At 35.1% G+C, this 21,327-nt stretch overlaps 1 protein-coding gene across 10 annotated transcripts in view; it reads right to left on the bottom strand.

The window, feature by feature from the left end:
• Nucleotides 1-21,327, bottom strand: part of WWP1 (WW domain containing E3 ubiquitin protein ligase 1) — a 176,164-nt gene that overhangs the window by 1,916 nt on the left and 152,921 nt on the right. For all 10 annotated transcript variants that reach the window (XM_056823349.1, XM_007488064.3, XM_007488066.3 and 7 more), the window contains 6 exons: nt 14,223-14,356; nt 14,002-14,142; nt 11,746-11,866; nt 5,690-5,794; nt 1,647-1,743; nt 1,305-1,377 (listed from right to left, as the gene is read on the bottom strand). In XM_056823349.1, the coding sequence (XP_056679327.1) occupies nt 1,305-1,377; nt 1,647-1,743; nt 5,690-5,794; nt 11,746-11,866; nt 14,002-14,142; nt 14,223-14,356 (671 nt within the window). The remainder of the gene's footprint in view (nt 1-1,304; nt 1,378-1,646; nt 1,744-5,689; nt 5,795-11,745; nt 11,867-14,001; nt 14,143-14,222; nt 14,357-21,327) is intronic.

The following is a 21,327-nucleotide window of genomic DNA, read 5'->3' on the forward strand; positions in this document are numbered from 1 at the left end:
AGATCGCAAGGTGGTTCACTGATTAGAGCTCTGAATCCAGAGTAAGAAAAACCCTTAATTCAGATTCAAAAACCAAATTTATATCTGGCCTCAAGATATTTATTGAGTGACCTTGGCCAAAACATTTTGTTCCATCTGCCTTAGTTTCCTCAATTGTAAAATACTGATAATAATAGCACCTCTTTCCAGGACTGTTTTGAGGATCAGGTAATATCTGTAAACTGCCATGAAAACCATATAGTACTATAAAAATATTAGTTATTACTAATATTATCAAATTCTTAAAGTCTTACTGCCCAAATGTACAACTATAAACATAGATATATCACAAAATTCCTAGGAAAAACTGAAAATACAGCTAGTTCTTGCTTCATATAGGTGGACTGTTCAGCAGATCTCTCCCTCCCCTAGTAAAGGGCTCTGGGTGGTCCCAGTCCATCCACAGCTCTGCAGGACCCACAAGCACTTTTCATGCCTGGGACTCCTGTGGCTCCAGACCTGGAGTGGAGAATCCCTGACCCAGGGCTGCACTGGCATTGCCCCTCTGCCACCTTCCAAGGGCCTGAGCAAAAACTGCTGCCTGCCTATTGAGGAGCTGAATTTGCATAATACAAATTTATATAAAACAAGAGTTATTTATATAGCCACAAAGGGTAGGTGAAAAGCATGCACACTAACAGGAAATTATTCAGTTACCTGCATTCCAAAGTCATGCTAATATTTGTCTGCCTATGTTGTGTTTCTGGTTTCTTATAAGATCTCTTATTCTTTGCCTTAAATTTTTTATCCACTCAAAGCATCCCACTTCTCTGCTCCATCTGCCTACTGTCCCCTGAATACTATGTGCCTAAAATAATCATCTTTTACCCCAAGAGTTTCAAAAAGTATTTGCCTTCTTGATATTTAACATACATATATGTATATATATATATATATATATATTTAATTGAATAAAAAACTTCAGGTGTTAACTTTTTAAAAAAGGCACATTATTTTCCACATTACTGAGGAATATGAATTTTTGTCTACATAGGAGGTATCACACTATACCAAAAAGAACACTAGTCCATGAAGCAGAAAATGTGGGCTTTGTTGCTTGATCTATTAATCTTGTTGGCCCTAATAATAATCAAAATTGGATACTTATAAGCAGGCCTTTCTAGTGGGATCTGATTATGAGATGCTCAGTACTAGTCTATGACATACCTGAAATATATGTCATAAATAGAGTATAATATCTCAGAACCAAAAGATACTTCATGCTCCCCTCCATTCAAAGAAACGAAGAGATTTATTAAACTCACCATGTATGACTTCGTGGTAACCAGGTTTCTTTGCCAACTTTTTCAATGCAAAATTTCTGAGGACCATTACTGCCTAAATTAGGGAAACAATATATATATATGGTTTGTTAACTATGTTTACAGTTAGTAAGCAGTTAAATTTCAGAATGACTATAACATCGCTGAGACAAAAGTTCACATAAATTATTAGTAATTCAATTGTTTTTTTCACCCTGTTCTTGCATCTATCTTAAATTTCAAAGAAGAGATTCAATTAGTCTAGAAAGAAATGTAATGATTACATTGTGCATTCAGAATTATAAATGAACCTTCAGAGAGAAACCATAACAAAATTTTGCTTACCCATGAGTTCAGCAAATCCTCCTAAGGGTAGTCGGCAGGTTCCAGTGACAAACTGCATTAGACGCATTCTAACTTCATTGTCTGTCTCTTTCACAAACTGCAAAAAAATTATTCAAACTTAAAGCAACACAAAACCAATAATCAATTGCTTGGAATCTGAAACGTTCACAATACTTCATTTAAGATACCAAATATAAAATAATGAAACCATTTGGAAAATCACAGCCAGGCAATAGCAGTATGGTATAATGAATGGGAGGAGGGGAGTCAGTATGAATTTGAATGATATTTTAAGTTGTATCAAAGTATGCTGAAGAAAGTTATTGATAAAATTTATATTTTAAAGGTAAAACAGACTTAAAAAAAAAACAAGATTACTTACCAAGATTTTAATAACTATCAGAACTAATTGGTTTTCCAACTCAGACAAATGGTTTCTTAAAATAATTAGAACTCAATGAATTAAAGCAGATTTCAATAGATGGTCTCAAAGGAATAAGTATTCAAGAAGTCCAACCCTCAAAAGGGTGACTTTGTGTTTTAAGAGATGAGTGAAAAGATGGTATGCTTATAGTAGAACAGATGAATCAAATGCTGCCAACTTCCTTACTTTACAAACGAAGCCCCTAGCATAAGTGATTTGTCTAACAAAACATAGATGGTAAGAGTGGGGAAAAAGAAATCTCAATATCTCTGATTCCAAATACAATGACCTATCCTTTATGCCATGCTTCCTCCTTATGATGTAGAACATTAAAAAAAAATTATCTAAAACTTCAAATTTTGTACTGTAAGTCTTTAGTATAGGAGACCAGTCATTTTGACAAATCTACTAAAATATTCATGTCAGAGGCAGTGATGTACATTTAGTACTTTTAGTACTTTTGTACTTTTGAGAATGGCTCATTTTAACTGATGTAGTCCAATGGCACAGATCACAACCCCTCCATTCCAGGCTATCCTGTCCAACTTTTGTCTATCTGTGCTCTTCCATAAAGGGTACATATCTCATGTATTAAGATCTTTCACCCAAATCTCTCAACGATGCAGCATAACAAGAAATTCTGTAAGCTGCCCTTCAGTTATTCCTCACTCTCTTTATGTTATTGGCCATTTGCCCCCTGTCACGTATCTCTCTTTTACCAACAGTTCTACAACATAATCTTTTTGGTAATATTGTAGCCTATCTGCGTCCATCCCGAGTCTGTCTTTCCATGATCTTCTGGTGGCCCTTAGTATTAATTCTTTAAAGGTTTAAACCTTTGTTTCAAGTGAAGGTTGGGGTCATTAAAACTGGTGTGAAATTTTTCAAAGGACTTATAGACTGACCTTGTCCTCCCATTTAACTCTGGGCCCACCTTACTCTCCATTTGCAGTCCACTGAAGTGTGGAAAGGAAACAAGACTGACAGTTGGTGGGGGATGGGGCAACTGGGAGTGGCAGTTGGGTCTTGTGACTAGCACTTCCTGCCTGCCAGGTTTTGGGACTTCCTTCCTGGTAGTGGAGGAGAGAGGAGCTTATTCAGCCCAGTCTGGAGTGGCATGCTCTTCTTGGTTCAGCCTGAAGACACAGGCTTCTGAAACTGTTCTTGTTTGCTTTCTGTCTACTGCTAAGATTCTGAAATTAGACAAAGCAAGACTGATATAGAGTAGATGGGAGTGGGAGAACCCTCCGCCAGCCTCTGGGCCTGGCCTCAACTTTGGAGCTAAGGAAAAAAACTCCAATCCCAACTGGTTATTAAACTTTATATTATTTGAATTTGCAGTCAGATAAATGGACTATCTTTTCCGGTCATAGAGGGAGCTGAACTTCAGTTCAGTCATTCAACGACAAACAGTCCTTATCAGACCCCTGCTGCTTCCTCTCAGCAGGGGGCAACTCTCCTTTGCCTCATCAAGCGATATTCCCTCTCTCCCCTCAACTCCTCATTATCCCCCGTTTCTCGTGTACTCCCCATTTCCTTTCCCAATAAATATTATAGTTTTTGGCAGAGCCAGCTAGTTTTTCCAATCTATTTTGTCAAGAATTTGAAAAAATCAGGCCTGCATACATTTCAAAAGCCTGTGTGACTGTGAAAAGTAACCATTTTGAGAGCTGTGTTGAGTGTCCTGCCCATTTCCTTTCCCAATAAATATTACAGAAGGTATATGCAACAAATAAACCAGCTCAATGGGCTGTCCATCTTTGTGCATATAACAATTGAATCATCTGGCATTCTTCATCCATTTAGTCTTTCCTGTGTGGTAAGTTAGGGGCAGCTAGATAATGCAATAGATAGAGCAGTGGGCCTGGAGTCAGGAAGATGTGAGTTCAAATCTAGCTATGTGACCCTGGGCAAGTGACTTAACCACTATTCGCTTTCATTCTTCATCTATAAAAAGGGGACACTCAATCTCAAATCACTCCCAGTATTTTTGCCAAGAAAACCCTGTCAGCAACTTCACAGGGTCACAAAGACTTAGACTTGACTGAATGACAGAAGCGCAACAATTTGGTCTGTTAAGCCAAACTCATTTTTATAACTACGGGTCTCATTTAAGAGGTTCACCAATGTTCTGGGGGCTTGATACAACCAGCACAATATCACACGCTAAAAGGAACTTCCTATCTATGGGAAACTACTTCCATTTATACTCTATGCTAGACTTCCTTTATAGTAGTAGAAAGCAACTCTAGCAGGCAGGCATTTCTTTGTTTTATGTCTCATTTAATATTGAGATTTAATAATAAGATCATTAATGATCAAAGGTCTAATGTTAAACTTTTCAATCCATAAGCATTTATTAAGTATTCCTATGTGCCAGTCATTGTGTTAAAGTACTGGGATACAAAGAGAGGCAAAAGGAAGTTCCTGTCCTCAAGGAGCTTACACTCTAAAGGGAAAGATAATATGCAAATAAATATATACAAAGTATTAACAAAGGAAAAGCTCTAGAATTAAGAGGCATTGGGAAAGGCTTCTTGTAGAAAGCAGGAAGGAAGAAGCCAGTAGGCAGAGTCGAAGGAGGGCATTCCAGGCCTGCAGGGGGAGGGAGCTAGTCAGAGAAACCTCCCAGAGCCAAGAGATGGAGGGTCTTGTTTATGGAGAAGTCACAGTGTAGAAAAGAGCTATACATGGCAGCAACAGGACATAAGAAGACTAGAAGGCTAGGAGGAGGCCAGGTAAAGAAGAGCATTGAATGTCAAACAGAACATTTTGCATCTGATCCTGAAGGAGATGGGAAGGCCACTGGAATTTACTGAGAAAGGGAATAACACGATTGAACCTGTGGTTTAGGAAAATCACTTCACTGATGAATGGAGAATGGAATGGCATGGGGAAGAGACCTGAGGCTAGCTGACCCACCAGCAGGTTATTGCAATAGTCCAGGTGAGAAGTGATGAAGAACTGACCTAGAAGGGTGGCTGTGGCAGAAAAGAGAAGGGGCATAACTGGAGATGTTACAGAGGTGAAATGCACAGGCCTTTGTAACAGGTTGGAAGGGGTAGAGGGCAATAAATGAAGAGGAATCCAGGATGAATTCCTATGTTGTAAGGCTGAAAATTATATGATTTTGACTTCTATAAGGGCATTACCATTTTGTTCTACAAAATTGCTTTGTGTAGTCAATAAAAAATAAATGAAATGTGATCTTACATTGCTTTTATCTTTAATAAATGTCAAGTGAATTTACTAGAAGCTTGGAGGTCTTAGCCTGAATTTTACATCTGTTACCTGTATAAATTTGGGTAAATTGGCAGAATGTAAGACCCCTGAAGGCAGAGATTGTTTCATTTTTGTTTTGGGTTTACTGGCACTCTATACATCATGGAGGCTTATCAAACACCTGCTGAATTGCAGAAAAAGCCAATGAACTTCTTAGGTCTCAGTTTCTTCAAGCGCATTATGTGAGATTTGGACTTTTAATATTCCTTTCATCTCTAGATCTCATGCTTTAAAACCCCTTGCTTATTTAACAAATAAAAAAGGCTAATACCTAAGCCATGATTTTTGGCAAAAAATGTATTTTCACATCTGAATTTTAAAATATAAAGGTTAATACCTGCCAGAACCAAATGATCTGCTTGCTATTTCTTGTGTAATGTCGATACACAGTATTTCTCTGCCAGTCTGCTAAATCAACTTCTTGCATGCCACACAGCATCACCTAAAAATCAAGCAAAAGGATTACTGAGTTAAATGATTATGAGATAACCAAAAAGACCCTATGAAATTCTGAGTAAAAAAAAAATTGGTGTGGGGGGTAAAGGGAGGGAAATGAGATCACAATATACAAATCCTTCATAGTGTGACCCTTTAGAAGTACAGAACTTTTCAGTGCTTCCCATTTCTTACAGACAAATGACATTAAGTATTATGTGAAGTATTATAAAAACTGAAAAAGCCAAAACTGGTTATTTCTCCCAAGAAAAACACTAAAGTTGTGCTTAAAGAAGAAAATGTTAGGCCTACATTGACCAAAAAAGAATAAATACAAACATGCAAACTTATGAGAACTAAAATAGAAAAACCTAATATTCTCTTTTTAACCCTTACCTTCTGTCTTAGAATCAATATTGTGTATTGGTTCCAAGGCAGAAGAGTGGAAAAGGCTAGGCAACAAGGGTTAAGTGACTTGCCCAGGGTCACACAGCTAAGAAGTATCTGAGGCCAAATTTGACCCCAGGACCTCCTCCTGTCTTGAGGCCTGGCTCTCAAGCCACTGAACCACCCAGCTGCCTCCAACACCTAATATTCTTAAAAGTTTAACATTGTATTAAAATAACTATATTTCCTAGATTAACTATAGAAAGGGAATAAAAGTACAATGGAAAGGCTGGGCTTGGAGTCAAAAGGCCAGGATCTTAGCTTTACATTTTACTAACTGTATGAACCAGTTTCATCATCTATAAAATTAAGATAATTCTAGATGGCTAGATTATCAGAAAAGTACTTTGTAAACTCTAAAGTTCCATATAAATTTAGGGTATCAAATAAATCTTTATTTTTAAAAAATATGAAGTCTTTAAAGTACTTTAAGGTCTGTATGTTTATATACAATTTCTCACTTAAGCCTTTCAATAACTGTGAGATGGGTATTATGGGAATTACTTTATTTTTTATGGATGATGAAACAGACTTTACAATTAAATGACTTGCCCATGGTCACAAAGCTCATGCCAGAGGCAGGTTCCAAAGATAGTTCTTCCTATCTTCAAGACCAAAACTCTGTATACTTTGAGCAATTCCTTATGTATTTGGCATTATTTTGGGAAGAAAATCAAGACACAAAAATACACAGATCATTTATTCTTTTAAAGCACCAAACTTTTTTCCTTTTTATATTTTTAAAATGTATTACATATTATTGAATCTTCTTAAACACAAGGTATAGAAAATAATCAAACTGATGATTTCGAGTAATAGGCCCTCTTATACTATGTAATAAAACATTGAATTAGTTTTACCTTTTGCCAAGCAATGTGAACAGGGCCAAAATATCCTCGCATGCAAACTAGGGATATTTAAATATGTTCTATATATTTAAGGGAATTATATGATGATTAAATTTGAGTTAATGTATGTGTAAGTGCTTTGAAAACAAAGATGCTCTAGTGCAAAAGTAAGGTACTATCATCTCTGGATGACAGGCAGGCAATTATAAAATTTGCAGCCACTTATTCAAGAGATAGTATGGTGTAGTGGAAAAAGCACTTGATTTGGGATCAGAGGTTCTACTATTTACTATCTGTGATAACACTTGCAGATCACTTAAGCCTCAATTTCCTTAGCTAGGAACTGAGGAACACTATTTTCTTTAAGAGTCTAGAGAGGCCCTTCAAAAACAGATACTGTTCATGCATCTCTGAACTGGTCTAACCATTCTGGGAAAATAAATTGGAAGAATGTTCCAAAAGTAACTAAACTTCATATATCCTTTGACCTAAGATTATCAATACCAACTAAGCCTATATGACAAAGAAATTGAAGAAAAAGAATTTATATATACAAAATATTTATGGCAATCCCTTTACTTGCAAAGAACTTGAAATTAAGAAGGTGCTCAATAAGGAGTGAATGGCTGAACAAGTTGTGGAATATGAACAAAAGGGAATATTGCTGCAGTATAAAAAAGGAAATAAATAAACCCCCATAAATCTGGGAAGACTTGAATGAACTGTGCAAAGTAAAATGAGTAGAACCAGGAGACCAATTTGTATAGCAACAATACTGCAAAGACAGATAATTTTGAAAAACTAAGATATCTCAAATTAATATAGTGATCAACTATGATACCAAAGGACAAATGATGTTGCATCCTACCCCCAGACAGTAAAGATGGACTCAAGATGAAGAATGAGACATACATTTTAGGATACAGTCAATGAGAAATGTATTTTGCTTAATTATTCATTACAACAATTTTCCTTTCCTTTTCCTTTTTTGATGGAGGGAAGTGGGAGAAAAAATAAAGCTTGTTAATAGAACAAAAATTAAATTAAAAGGTTTCTCTTTTTAGTTCCTCTTCTTGTTTGTTACTTCAAATCTTCTCTAAGTTGGGAAGTAAAATAACAAGCTCATTAAAATATATCAAGTAAAAGATAATAAGGTTGTGCATGAAGCACTAAGGAAAAAAATATCTACATGGTTTAGTGACAGCTTATGAAAAGCAATTCAACCACTTACTGGATCTTTTTACTTTTAAGTTTGAAACTGTGCTTTAGAAGAGGGGTCTCCAAACTGGGGAACACTAGATGATTAACTAAAAATATGGAAAAGAAATATTAACACTTCTTTTTGTTTTTATTTTCAAAAGACAAGAAAGAAATTAAGCTTTTCTATTTAACATATGAATTAACAAAGGCAGGTCTAGATTAGATGTTTCACTTGTGATACATAAAGCATCCTGAGGGAAGAGTGGGAGTTCTACAACATACAAAAGTTGAAAGCCTTCACCTTTTTGTCCATTTTTAGTGTACTATATAATAGTAATATATTTGAAATGTTTCCCACTAAATGAATTCAGAGATTATATTGTCTAGTTTCAACTAAAACCATCGCATAATGACAAGTGGCTTAAAAAAGATTTCCTGCAAAGAAATCTCAGCTTGAAGATATATTTAGTCATTCATATACAACTGAACAATGAGAATATGGCAGGGCTGAAAATTTTAATACAATGCTTTTGTCAGTCACATGAGATAAAAACAAAGATAATAAAATATTACCTGAGGTCAGACAAAAAAATAGAAACCTTCAAAAAGACATGAAATACAAAATATAGCCATTATCCTTATCTTGCCACAAGAGTATATTTGTACTTGGAAATATTAACAAGGCATTATGCTTATCAAGATGACTAAAAACTAAGAGTTTCTTGTCAAAAATTACATGTATCACCCCATGAAAGCTCTTGAAAACAGAACTTTCTAACTGGTTTTAAAATATTCTAAGTGAAGAGTTTTGGGGTTTGAACTCATCAGTTAAACATAGAAAAATACAAGTTTTTCATTACAGTAGGACCTTGTTTTATAAACTCAACACATGAGAATCCAGAATTATTTTCCCAAGTTAGAGGTCTGTAAAGTTATAATTCTATCGGAATAGAAATCATAGCAGAAATACACATAAAATAAACATGCTTAATTATGCACCATTTTCCCAGGTGGCATAAAGTCTCATATTGGTTCACCTAATCACAATCATTCTCACTCTGAGAAGCACAAATGTGAGCAATTACATTATTATACATCAAACATGAGCTCCTTCTTCATCAGATTTTGTCCAAAGTTCTCACTTGGAACAAGTTGTGTCCATGTCAGACCGGTACTTTCCGTTGTTTCATTAATGCTGTTTAGTTTTTAATAACAGCCCCAAAGTACAAGAGTAGTGATGCTGGGGGCTCTGATGAGTTTAAGAAAAGTTATAACGTGCCTAGGTATATTCATACATGAAATACTTATTAAATAATGAGGTTTCCTATTATGTGCTATTTTCAACTTACACAATGGGTCTTAGAACATGAAAAAGAAGGTATTACCATAGTTTACAAAAACAACATTACTAGTAAAATTTCAAGGAATAACTGCTGGATGGGTTTTTAGGAAAATGGAGTATGATGACTAAGTGCAACCAGAAGTGCATTTCTGTCATTTGCTTCTCCATATTTTTGTCAAGTATTCTTTTTAGCTATGACAGGCATTATATCAAGTGTTGAAATGGAAGGCAAATCTACACCTCAGCAATGCAATGATATAAAGTGTTTAAATCATATTTAAAAAAAAAATAATATGAACTCACATTGCTTGGGATTATCAATATTCTGAGTGAGCAAAAAGCTTTTATCATTAATAACTTTTAATTTTGTCATTTTTTCCCTATATGTCTAAACTTCTATTTTGTATATGTTTTATAATGTATGTAGTATACTACCGTACATAGTTCATGTACCTAATTTTAAATAAAACAAATTTTTGGAATATAGGCTCAAAATATTTTTACTGGTAGAGATGATAATTTAAAAAAAATTTGTAACTATTGCACTGGAGGTGTGAGGGGTTGAGTTTTCACAGACTACTTGTCTCTAGAGAACTGTAGCTTTAAAATATAAAGATTTATTCTTTACAAATACTAAAATTTAGAACTTACCTCACATTTGCTTTTAACAGATTTTATTTTTAACTTGAGCAAAAGATGATTTAAATGTATTGATGACTGACCTCCAAATTAACCTGTTATTTTTAATGCCTAAAAAAATACTTAAAGACCTATAGTTCTATAGTAATATTAATTACAATGTGAAAATAATTAAATAGGAAAAAAAACCCTCAGATTCAGAAACAGGAAATAAAGCTATGAGAAGGGAGATCAGAGGATATCTTGAAACTCATAAAGACAGTTAAGTAAATATTTGTTGATTTGGCTCTATCCTAAGAGACTGATTTGATTCTTCTCCTGATGGTGAAGTGAGGTGGTCATTAGCCCCAATTAACCAAGTGATCTTGCACAGTGGTTAGGATAATTGGATTCAAAGGCAAAGCCATATAAGGATGAAAGGTGGTGGGAATAATCCAAGGGAAAATTCAGACTCTTTCTCTCTACTCCTGGTGTTGAAATGTAAGGAGAGTGAGGAGAGTGAGGGAGAGAGGGGGAGAGAGAGAAAGAGTCTGAAAGAAAGAAAAATTAGACACATGAACTATGTACAGTAATATACTACATACATTATGAGAGAGAGAGAGAAATCCCAGAAATTTTGAAGAAGTCAACTAAGAACTCTAACTCTTCTTTTTTAGGACTTCAACCAAATCTTCCAGAATTTCTACACTTCCCCAAGTCTTTTCCTCTATGGCTATCTTTTATGTAATTTCATTATTTAACTCCTCTTTTTTATTTCATACACGCAGACTGTGAGCTCCAAGAGAACAGGGATCATTTTAGACCTTTTTATATCTCCACAATGGCTAGCACAGGTATTAAACAAAAATAATCAGTACCTTAATCATGGCTAGATATTCAGAATTTTACTGTCAAATTCCTACATAGGATTATAACTCTGAACATACTACTAATTTGGGGAAGCAATTATGATACCAATGCCCATGATAAATTCTCTCAGCAAACTATTGGTTATCAGATAAAATGTTTTTGTACCAGAGAGCTAAAGAATGTTTTTTTCACGCTTTTAAATAAAGTTGTATTGTATTTTAAAAAGTAAAAACCATTTTTGGCTAATGCAGATAGAGAGTCTCAGGTGAAATCCCTGCCACAGACGGTAAATAAATGGCAGGATTGAAAATTATATTTTATAATGCTATGCTTATGGGCACTCCTCAGGGAGGAAAAAACCCTATACATTTATCATTTCCTAGACTATCACCTTAAAAGAACCTGACCTCAAGAGACTTTTAGGTGTCATAGTGGAAACAGCACCAGGCCTAGAGGACCTGGGTTCAAATCTGGCCTCAGACACCTAGTTATGTGACCTTGGACAAGTCACTTAATCCTTTTTGCCTAGCCCTTGCTCTTATGTCCTAGAATAGTCACTAGGACAGAAAGTAAAGGCGAAAAAAAAAGAAAAGAAAAAAGAATAAAAAGAAAGGAAAAAGAAAAGAACCTGACCTCCAATTCTTTTTCATCAAAGTACTGAAGCCATTGAAGAGGGACAACTTCATTAAAACCATCAAGGAAAGCTTTGGTCTGGTCTTGTACTCCTCGAGAAAAACGCCATTCTGCCATCAAACTGAAAATAAAGCAAATTTTTTTAAATGAGCATCTGCATGTTAAGGAAAATGCTTAGAAATCCTGAGATATTCCATTACCCTTTTCATGAATAAAGGCCTTTCTTCTACCACCCTCAATATTCTGAACTTAGTATGTAGGGCTATTAAATAAACATATTCACTATAAACAAAATGCTATATAAAATGGTTCATCACCAAGAGAGCCCAAAATTTGACCTCTTTAAAATAGTGGTGGTTCAAAAATGATTGCATGCTCAGAAATCAATCACAAGATTATAAAAATTGCCACATTTCAGAGATTAATGTAATATGTATTACAGATATAATTAGGAGATAAAATATCAATCTATTATCTACAGAGTGAACTGAGGCTAAGAAAAAGATGAAAAAACCAATCTTGTGAATCATGTGATCCTCTACTAGAATCATTTTTCAAAGTGACAAGTAGAAAATTACATGTATTCAAAGGTTTTACAATATTTTTTCAAAAAGTCAAACTGTTCTTTCAATTGCTAAAGTATAGGGCAGCTGGGTGGCACAGTGAAGCACAAGGCAGAGAGTTAGGATACTGGAGTTGAAATCCAGCCTCAGCAATGTAATAGCTCTGTGACTCTGGGCAAGTCACTTAACTTGGTTTACCTCTGTTTCCTTATCTGTGAAATAAGCTGGAGAAGGAAATGGCAACCCGCTCCAGTGTCTTTGCTGAGAAAACCCAGATGGGAGTGCTGAAGAAGGTAGACAGGACTGAAATGACTGAATAGCAACTTAGGTGAATAAAATGAAATTTAACTTAACATCAAAATATTTTATATTCTTATAATTTAATATTTCTTAAGTATTTCCTAATCAGGAAACTGAATATTTCTATAGATCCTTGCTAGAACATCCTCTTCTTTCCTACTCCAGATCAAACTGTTCCTCAAGTCTCATCCTCTCTATACTGTTTTCCTCAATCCAGTACTATCTCTTCCTAGTATGTGTATATGTGACTCATTTGGCAATTATTATGGAATAATAATTTGGCAGATATCATATAATAGCTAAGTTACCTTTTTACCTTTGTATATCTAACCTCTTTATAGGGAAGGGTAATGTTTTATTTGTTTGCAATAAGTTGTGTTTAAAATATTTTTAAATGCCCATAATAGTGCTTTTCATGCAGATGGGCATTCCAAAACTACGTGCTAGTGAAACTCATTAAAACACTGTTACGTAGGGGGCAGCTGAGTAGCTCAGTGGATTGAGAGCCAGGCCTAGAGATGGGAGGTCCTAGGTTCAAATCTGGCCTCAGCCACTTCCTAGCTGTGTGACCCTGGGCAAGTCACTTGACCCCCATTGCCTAGCCCTTACCACTCTTCTGCCTTGGAGCCAATACACAGTATTGACTCCAAGACGGAAGGTAAGGGTTAAAAAAAAAAACACTGTTACATAGTAGAAAAAGGAAGATATTAAATTTTAAATAATTTTTATAAATTAAAAAAATTAATGACTTCCCGGGGGATAGATTTTGTCAGTAGTTGGTCTAACTCAGCATTGGTGAAGGTTTTCAAGTTTGTGTGCACAAACTGCAACTTCAAATTGTCTCTGAGTCCCCTGCATTATCCCAGAAAACAGAAGAAGGAAGTGCTTGCATTTGGCTGCTGGACAGAAGGGCGGGGCATATCAAAAAATGTCCTTGGGCACTGTGAAGAGAGGGTATGAAGCACCCCCCACCCCCATGCTAGTTTGGCACACGAGCCAATACTTCACCAATGCTGGTCTAACTACTTTTCTTACTAATGCACTATAGAAGGACAGTATACATCAATGAAGACTCCAACATTATAAAGAATATTTATACACACAAAGATATATTAATAAATTAAAATAACAATAGCATTAAGAATAACCTTGAGGATCAAGAAATATTATGAACTCAGAATGTAGACATACGATGAGCAAAAAACATAGGCAGTTAACTTTTTAAGTCTTATTTGAAATCAAATTTTATATAAAGCATTTTATGGCAACATACAAAGAGTTCTAAATGATTTTATAACAAAACTTTGGGATATCAAAATGTTGCCTTTTTTCTAGATAATTAATTTCATAAAGGGTTTCACTAGTCTTATTCTATTGAACTATATCATCCTACCCAATATACTCTTCTTTGTTCTCCTCAGTCACCAGGATATTAGAACCTCCCAACTTCAGATCATGTGAAGTCACTTTTCCCAAAATCTCCATATCAACTGAAAAATACATTTCCAGGCCACATTCTTCAATGTTGTTGTCTCTAGATTAAGAATAGTATTAATATTAAAAAAAGAGACAAATTTCAAGAAAATGAGTTACTGAAAATAAAAACCAACAAACCTTATCCAGATGAGAGAGTTATAGAATTCAGTATCAATAGATTCCAAATCCTTAATAGTAAGCTTCTTACTTAGCATACGTTTGTAGAATGGCAAAGAAAAACCAGTATCAATAAACTTGCCATGAAACAGTGCCTGCCCAGAAAAATAAAAAGGTTGAAGTTTATGTAATAACTGCTATATTTCCAGAACACAATAACTGAGAAATTAAGAAATTTTATAATTGGTGAATGGCTGAATAACCAACAATGTGTCAATACAATGGAATATTAAAAACATTACTATAACTGATAAATGAGGATTATAAAGAAACTTGGATATCTTTATACTAAGTATTATTCAATGAAGAAAAGATCTGGATTCAATCAATTTATAAGCATTTAGTAAATGCTATACCAGGAATATACCAGGTATTAGGGATTTAATGAAAAATTGAGAAAACGTCTACTGTCAAGGAATTTATAATCTACCATGGAGTAAGGACATCTTCATATATAACTGAATATATAGAAGAGAAAGAAAATGAGCACTAGGTAGGTAGTTAGGGAGGGAAGGTACTAAGGGCGAGTTGATGGCATCAGTGCAAAATGGTACCTGAGCTTTGTGTGGAAGGAACAGAGGCTCTCAGGATCAGAGTGGGAGAGGGATGTTTACCAGGCAGAGGAGGGCATAAAGTGCCATGTGTATATGTCATGAAAGAAGGGTAATAATGTGGCTGTAAATACAGGTTAGGATCAAGTTGTGAGAAGATTTAACCAAACCAGAGAAGTTTATACTTGATCCTAAAAGCCAAAATGAGCCACTGGCATTTAATGAATAAGGAAGAAATGTGGTCAGATTTGAACATAAGTAAAACCACTTTGGTAATTTATGGACAACAAACTGTGTGGGAAGCAAAAACTTCAGGAAGAATAATAATGAAGAGACCACTTGAAATAGTTGAGGCAAAAAGATGCTGATGAACTAAGGCCATGGTTGTGTATAGTAGGGCAAGTCATACTCTGGAATATGTCATGATATAATAGAACAATGTCTTAAGTGTTTGATTTTCCAAGTAGACCATTTGTGGGTAATGGTGAAATCCAGCTTCTGCAATGCTAGTGAGTGGGGGGAGGTCATAAAAATGGAAGAGATTAGGAAGCTGGAGGCCAGATTTCTGAGGTATAAAATCAGTCAATATAAATCTACATTATGTAAAAAATAGAAAGATATATACTTGGACTATTATATAAAGGAAATATATGCAATTACATATAATATATAAAAACGAGACAGACAAAATCAGAAAATGTCAGAATTAACTAAGCTGTTATAGACATAAAAGTAGATATTAATTTCCTAATAGTAATAGTAACTAATATTTACATAGCACTTTAAGGTTTATAAAGTAGTATAACCAAATGTTTCAAGTAAACAAATCTCAATAATTGATAATTCAAGATCAAAAAGATGTGTGAACACAATAACTAAAGTCAAATACTGTGCTAAATAAATTCCTTTCTATGAATAATTACTGGAGGGAGGTTATAGTTGACCAAGTGTAATCACATTCTTTTGATCTATTAACATATTCTTTAAAAAATCAATTTAAAGACAAAGCTAGTTTGCCAAGTGGATAAAGTCCTGGCCTTGGAATTAGGAAGATTCCTCTATGACAGTGGTTCTGAACCTTTCTAATGCTGTGACCCCGCAATACAGTTCCTCATGTTGCAGTGACCCCAAACCAAAAAATTATTTTGGTGGCTACTTCAAAACTGTAATTTTGCTACAGTTATGATTTGGAATGTAAATACCTGATATCCATTATGTATTCACTTTGCTACAAATTGAGAGGTTGTGAACTGCTGCTCTATGACCTCAAGCCACTTTGCTAGCTGTGTGATCCTAGACAAGTCACTTAACCCTGTTTGCCTTTTTTAAAAAATGGATATAATAAAAAAATCAATTTAAAAGGAAAAGATACTATCTATTAAGAGCATTTACATAATCAGTTCATATTTAAGATTTGAATATACTAGACTTAGAATGTGAAGATAGAAATCATCTAAACCAAACTAATTTTACAGAGAAGGAAAGATTACCAGAGAAAGATACTTGCCTCAGTTCACAAAGTTAGTAGCAGTTAGAAACTGAACTCATGATTCATAATTCACAATCTAACAGTACTCTTTCAACTACGCGATGCTGTCCTAATCAATGTATTTAAAAGTATCAAGAGAAAGAAAATATGTGCATTACAATAGGTTAGCAAGTTTCTGAATAACTGAAATTAATATTTTTTTTCGAGTTAAAATTTAAAAAATTTGTGAAAATAAAGTATACAAGGCCTCTTTTTGTTTCTTAATGGAGAGTCATTATTGCCAAATGGATTAATGTACTGTGGTAAAGTTTGTGTCACTGCTCATTGTGGCTCCACACCAAGTGCTGAACTTCTGATGGAGAGCCCATACTTCTAACAATATGATCTAGTAGCACCAATGGTCATGTATGAAAGGGAGAAGGGAGAGGATGAAAGAAACTAGGCCTTCAGAATTATATAGTATATTGTTATTTTATACCACATATTATACTATACACTGAGTCAGTCCATATTTTTATTAAATAGGTCATACTTTTATGTCTTTAATATATTCCCAATTTCATTGTTTTCTCTGGTACCTGGGATGACAGGGTCAACACATTTTGAAAGAATTCTGTTAAAATGAAATTCTTTCTGATCATTTTAAGTGGAGTAAAGATTACAAAGAAATATTTTTAAAGGTTCATACAAGTGGACATGAGAGCTTTTGAGTCCAGAAGAAATGCTGGGTGCTTTCAAAATTCAAACAAGAACAGGCAACTAGAAAGCATTCAGAGTAAGAGGTTATATATATATAAATATAAATATATATATATATATATAAAGAGGTAATCAAATCAAATATTCATTTTTTGGACAATTTTGTTTAATTAAGATGATTTAGAATATTATTCCATGGTTACAAAACTCATGTTCTTTCCTTCCCCTCCTCCCAACTCCCTCCCATAGCCGATGTGCAATTCCACTGGATTGAATAAGTCACTGATCAAGACCTATTTCCATATTATTAATATTTGCACTAGGGTGGTCTTTTACAGTCTATATCCCCAATCATATCCCCATAGACTCCTGTGATCAAACAGCTGTTTTTCTTCTGTGTTTCTTTTTCCAGTTCTTCCTCTGATGTGGATACTGTTCTTTCTCATAAGTCCCTCTGAATACTTCTGGATCACTGCATTGCTGCCAGTAGAGAAGTTCGTTACCTTCGATTGTGCCAGAATTTATCAGTCTCTGTATACAATGTATATACAATGTTTTCCTGGTTCTGCTCCTCTCACTCTGCATCACTTCCTGGAGATCATTCCAGTTCACATGGAATTCCTCCAGTTTATTATTCCTTTGAGCACAATAGTATACCATAACCAGCATATACAATTGTTCAGCCATTCCCCAACTGAAGGGCATCCCCTCATTTTCCAAATGTTTCCCCCACCACAAACAGCACAGCTATGAATATTTTTTGTACATGTCTTTTTCCTTATTATCTCTTTGGGGTACAAACCCAGCAATGCTATGACTGGATATAAGGGCAGACAGTCTTTTACTGCCCTTTGGGCATAGTTCCCAATTGCCTTCCAGAATGGCTGGTTCAATTTACAACACCACCAGCAATGCACCAATGTCCCAATTTTGCTACATCTCCTCCAGCATTCATTACTTTCCTTTGCTGTCATGTCTGCCAATCTGCTAGGTGTGAGGTGGTATCTCAGAGTTGTTTTTCAAATCACATATTCTTGTAGTTAGAAGAAACTCTCTCAGGAGAGATTTAATTCAATTTGTATGGGAACAGCAAACTCTATAACAAACTTTAGAAATGTTTTCTTAGACTATTCTATCCTAACATCTATAATGACTGAGGAAGCCAATCCCTTTAAAGATAGTTCCTTTCACTTCTGAACAGCACTTAGGAAGTTTTTCTGTCTTTCAAGCCTCTCTCTGACTCCCTTTCATTGCTCCCAATTCTGCTCTCTGGAAATCACAGCAAGAACATCGAGAAGAACATAGTACTCTAACATTAAAGGATAATCCTTCCTTATGTGGGGCTGTCCCTCAAATAACAAGACAATTATTTCCCTTCACTCCTAAATTTTCTCTTTTTTAGGCTAGATATTTCTCATTTCTTCAATCAATACTCCTATGATAAAATGAGATAAAGCATTTAAAATACTTTGAAAACCTTAAAAATGCTATTAAAATATCTTCTAGGAGCAGTAGCAATACACCAGAATCTCCCATTATCTCGCCATCTTTCTCAGCTTTAAACATGCTCCAGTTTGTCCCTGCCCCTACTAAAAAGTTATCCAAATTCTCTAGAACTGGTCTGACTGAAGCAAACTATATTATCAGGTCTATTACCTCCTTTCTTAAGCATACTATACCAATAGTGTTAGATTTCTTGTTGACTATATTACATTACTAGTTGATATATAGAATGCTATCTATCAATACATATGTTATATATGAACTATTGTATAGTCAAGTTTGTCTTATCTTTTGCAAATGAAGTTGAGCTTATGAACCAGTGTAGGATTTTTAATATGTAGTTGTATTAAATTTCACTTTCTTAAATGTGAACTGTCTACCTTACTAACATATTTTTGGAACTTGTCATCCAACAAGAAAGTTATCCCTCCCAGCTTTATGCAATCTACAAATTATGTGAATATGAATTATATGAATCATCCATGTCATCACTAATGTCAAACATGAAAATCTGTACCTATATATGGCCAAAGAGAAATCTTTAAGGTACAACTGCAAAGGTTTTTCTCCATACTGGCTGATTCCTTATGAATACTTTTAGGGTCTGATTGCTCAAACATCTTTAATATTGCATATTACTATACTGCTAAAAAAGCACACTTTTTTCCTGATTCACATGTTTAAGAACATATAAATACACGATAATTATGATACCTGGCATCTATATGGTACTTTAAGGTTTAAAAGTACCTTACCAGATATTATCTCCTTTGATCTTCACACAATTCTATGATATAAGAAGGAGAGGAACTAACAATTTCTACTTGACAGGCTTTGTAAAGAAAAGAAGCCAAAGAAGCTGGGTAGCTCACTGGATTGAGAGCCAGGCTTAGAGATGGGAGGTACTAGGTTCAAATCTGGCCTCAGTCACTTCCCAGCTGTATGACCCTGGGCAAGTCACTTAACCCCCATTGCCTAGCCCTTACCAGTCTTCTGCCTTGGAGCCAATACACCGTATTGATTCTAAGACAGTAGGTAAGGGTTAAAAAAAAAAATCAAGGTTGTAGAAACTGAGGTTCAGAAAGTTTAAATGACTTGCTTATGTGAAGATTAAATTAACTCCCCTCTGCCCATTTTTAGATTTAATTACCAAAAGGGTATATACCCGACTCACACTTGAGTGGGTGACCAATCAGAATCAACTGACTGCCTTCTGGGCAGTCCTAAGCAAAAGCTTTAGCTGTAATTGGTAGACATAAAGAGGAAGAAAGTCACAGGAAGTGATGAAAAGGAATGATCTTTAAAAATGCCAAGAACTTCCTGAGAAAAGTCTCTTGGTTCTTCAACTTGATTTTGGAAGAGCTTGGGCTTGAGATTTCAGACTTTCCCTTTGGAGTATCAAGTGGTAAAAGAAAAGAGGTGATTCCTTTCCTGGATTTTCTGAAGGCACTAGCCTCAGGAGAGACCTATCCTCTTGAGAGAGGCTCCCTGTATCCCCAGGTCTTCAGCTCAAGGCTGAGGTCCCACCTGCTATGGGCTAATTAGCCCTGCCTAGGTTGAGTCAGGGTCCGAAGGAAAATACTTAGTGTATATGTATACTCTATCCTCTCTGATTTACTTTCACTCTTTCTATATTTTATAAATAAATTGTTAAAATAAATCTCTTTGAAATTTGACTAAATTCTTGGCAACACTACTTCTAAATAACCCAGTCCAACCTTTTATAAAAACCCCTCACATTTCTGCCCCGTACACTCATGAACACAAAGCTAGTAAGTATATGAGTGAGATTGAAATTGTAGCCTTTTAACTCCAAATCAGCTCAAATTATCTTCCTCCTGCCCCATCCCCTAACCTGAGGTGGTATACAGGCTAATACAGATTATACCAGTGATTCATACAGTACATATTTCTATATTCCTAATAATGTGCCAAGAAACACATACAATAAAAAACTCATGAAGGAAATAATGTGACAGATGGCATACTTTGATCTGAAATCAGACTCCAACAGTTCATTCTTTGGATGTGGAGAGCATTTTTTATCATGGCTTCTTTGGGGTTATCTTCTGTAACTGTGTACAATGTTCTCCTGATTGTATTCACTCCACTTTGCATTAGTTTATATAAGACTTTTTATGTTTTTCTAAACTCATCCTGTTCATCATTTCTTATGAAGCAATAATATTCCATTACAACCATATTCCACAGTTTGTTCAACTATTGCCCAACTGGTTGACACTCTCTCAGTTTCTAATTCTTTGTTACTACAGAAAAAGCAGCTGAAATATATATTGTATAATTAAGTTCTTTTCCCTTATATCTGTTCTCTTTGACTTACTAAGTCAAAAGTATGTATAGTTTTATATGATTTATGTCCATTTATTTTGTATCCTGCAACTTTGCTAATGTTAATTGTTTCTATTAATTTTTTAGTTGATTCTCTGAGATTCTCCATGTATACCATCATATATCATCATACCATCTGCAAAGAGTGATAGTTTTGTTTCCCCGTCACTATTCCATTTCTTTTTTTTTTTGTCCAAGGTCACACAGCAAGTTAGTGTCTGTTTATTAAAATCTTTCCCATCTAGTGTTTATTTCTTCTTTCTCATTTTATTATTCTGCTTCACTGAAAAGAATAGCAGGCATGTGGAAGGGAGTTGGGGAATGTGGAAGGTGGGGCTCAACACCCAGGACACCCCCGTCTTCCATGGCTCAGCCCCTGCCTCTGAGGTTAGGTCAGGGATCAGGAGGGAAGGCTCCTCAGGATAGAAACTGTTTTCTCCTGGCTCCAAGTCTTTGTGGAACTGGTGACCAGGGT

This window comes from Monodelphis domestica, chromosome 3 (genome assembly GCF_027887165.1).
Source record: "Monodelphis domestica isolate mMonDom1 chromosome 3, mMonDom1.pri, whole genome shotgun sequence".
Classification (NCBI taxonomy): Eukaryota; Metazoa; Chordata; class Mammalia; order Didelphimorphia; family Didelphidae; genus Monodelphis; species Monodelphis domestica.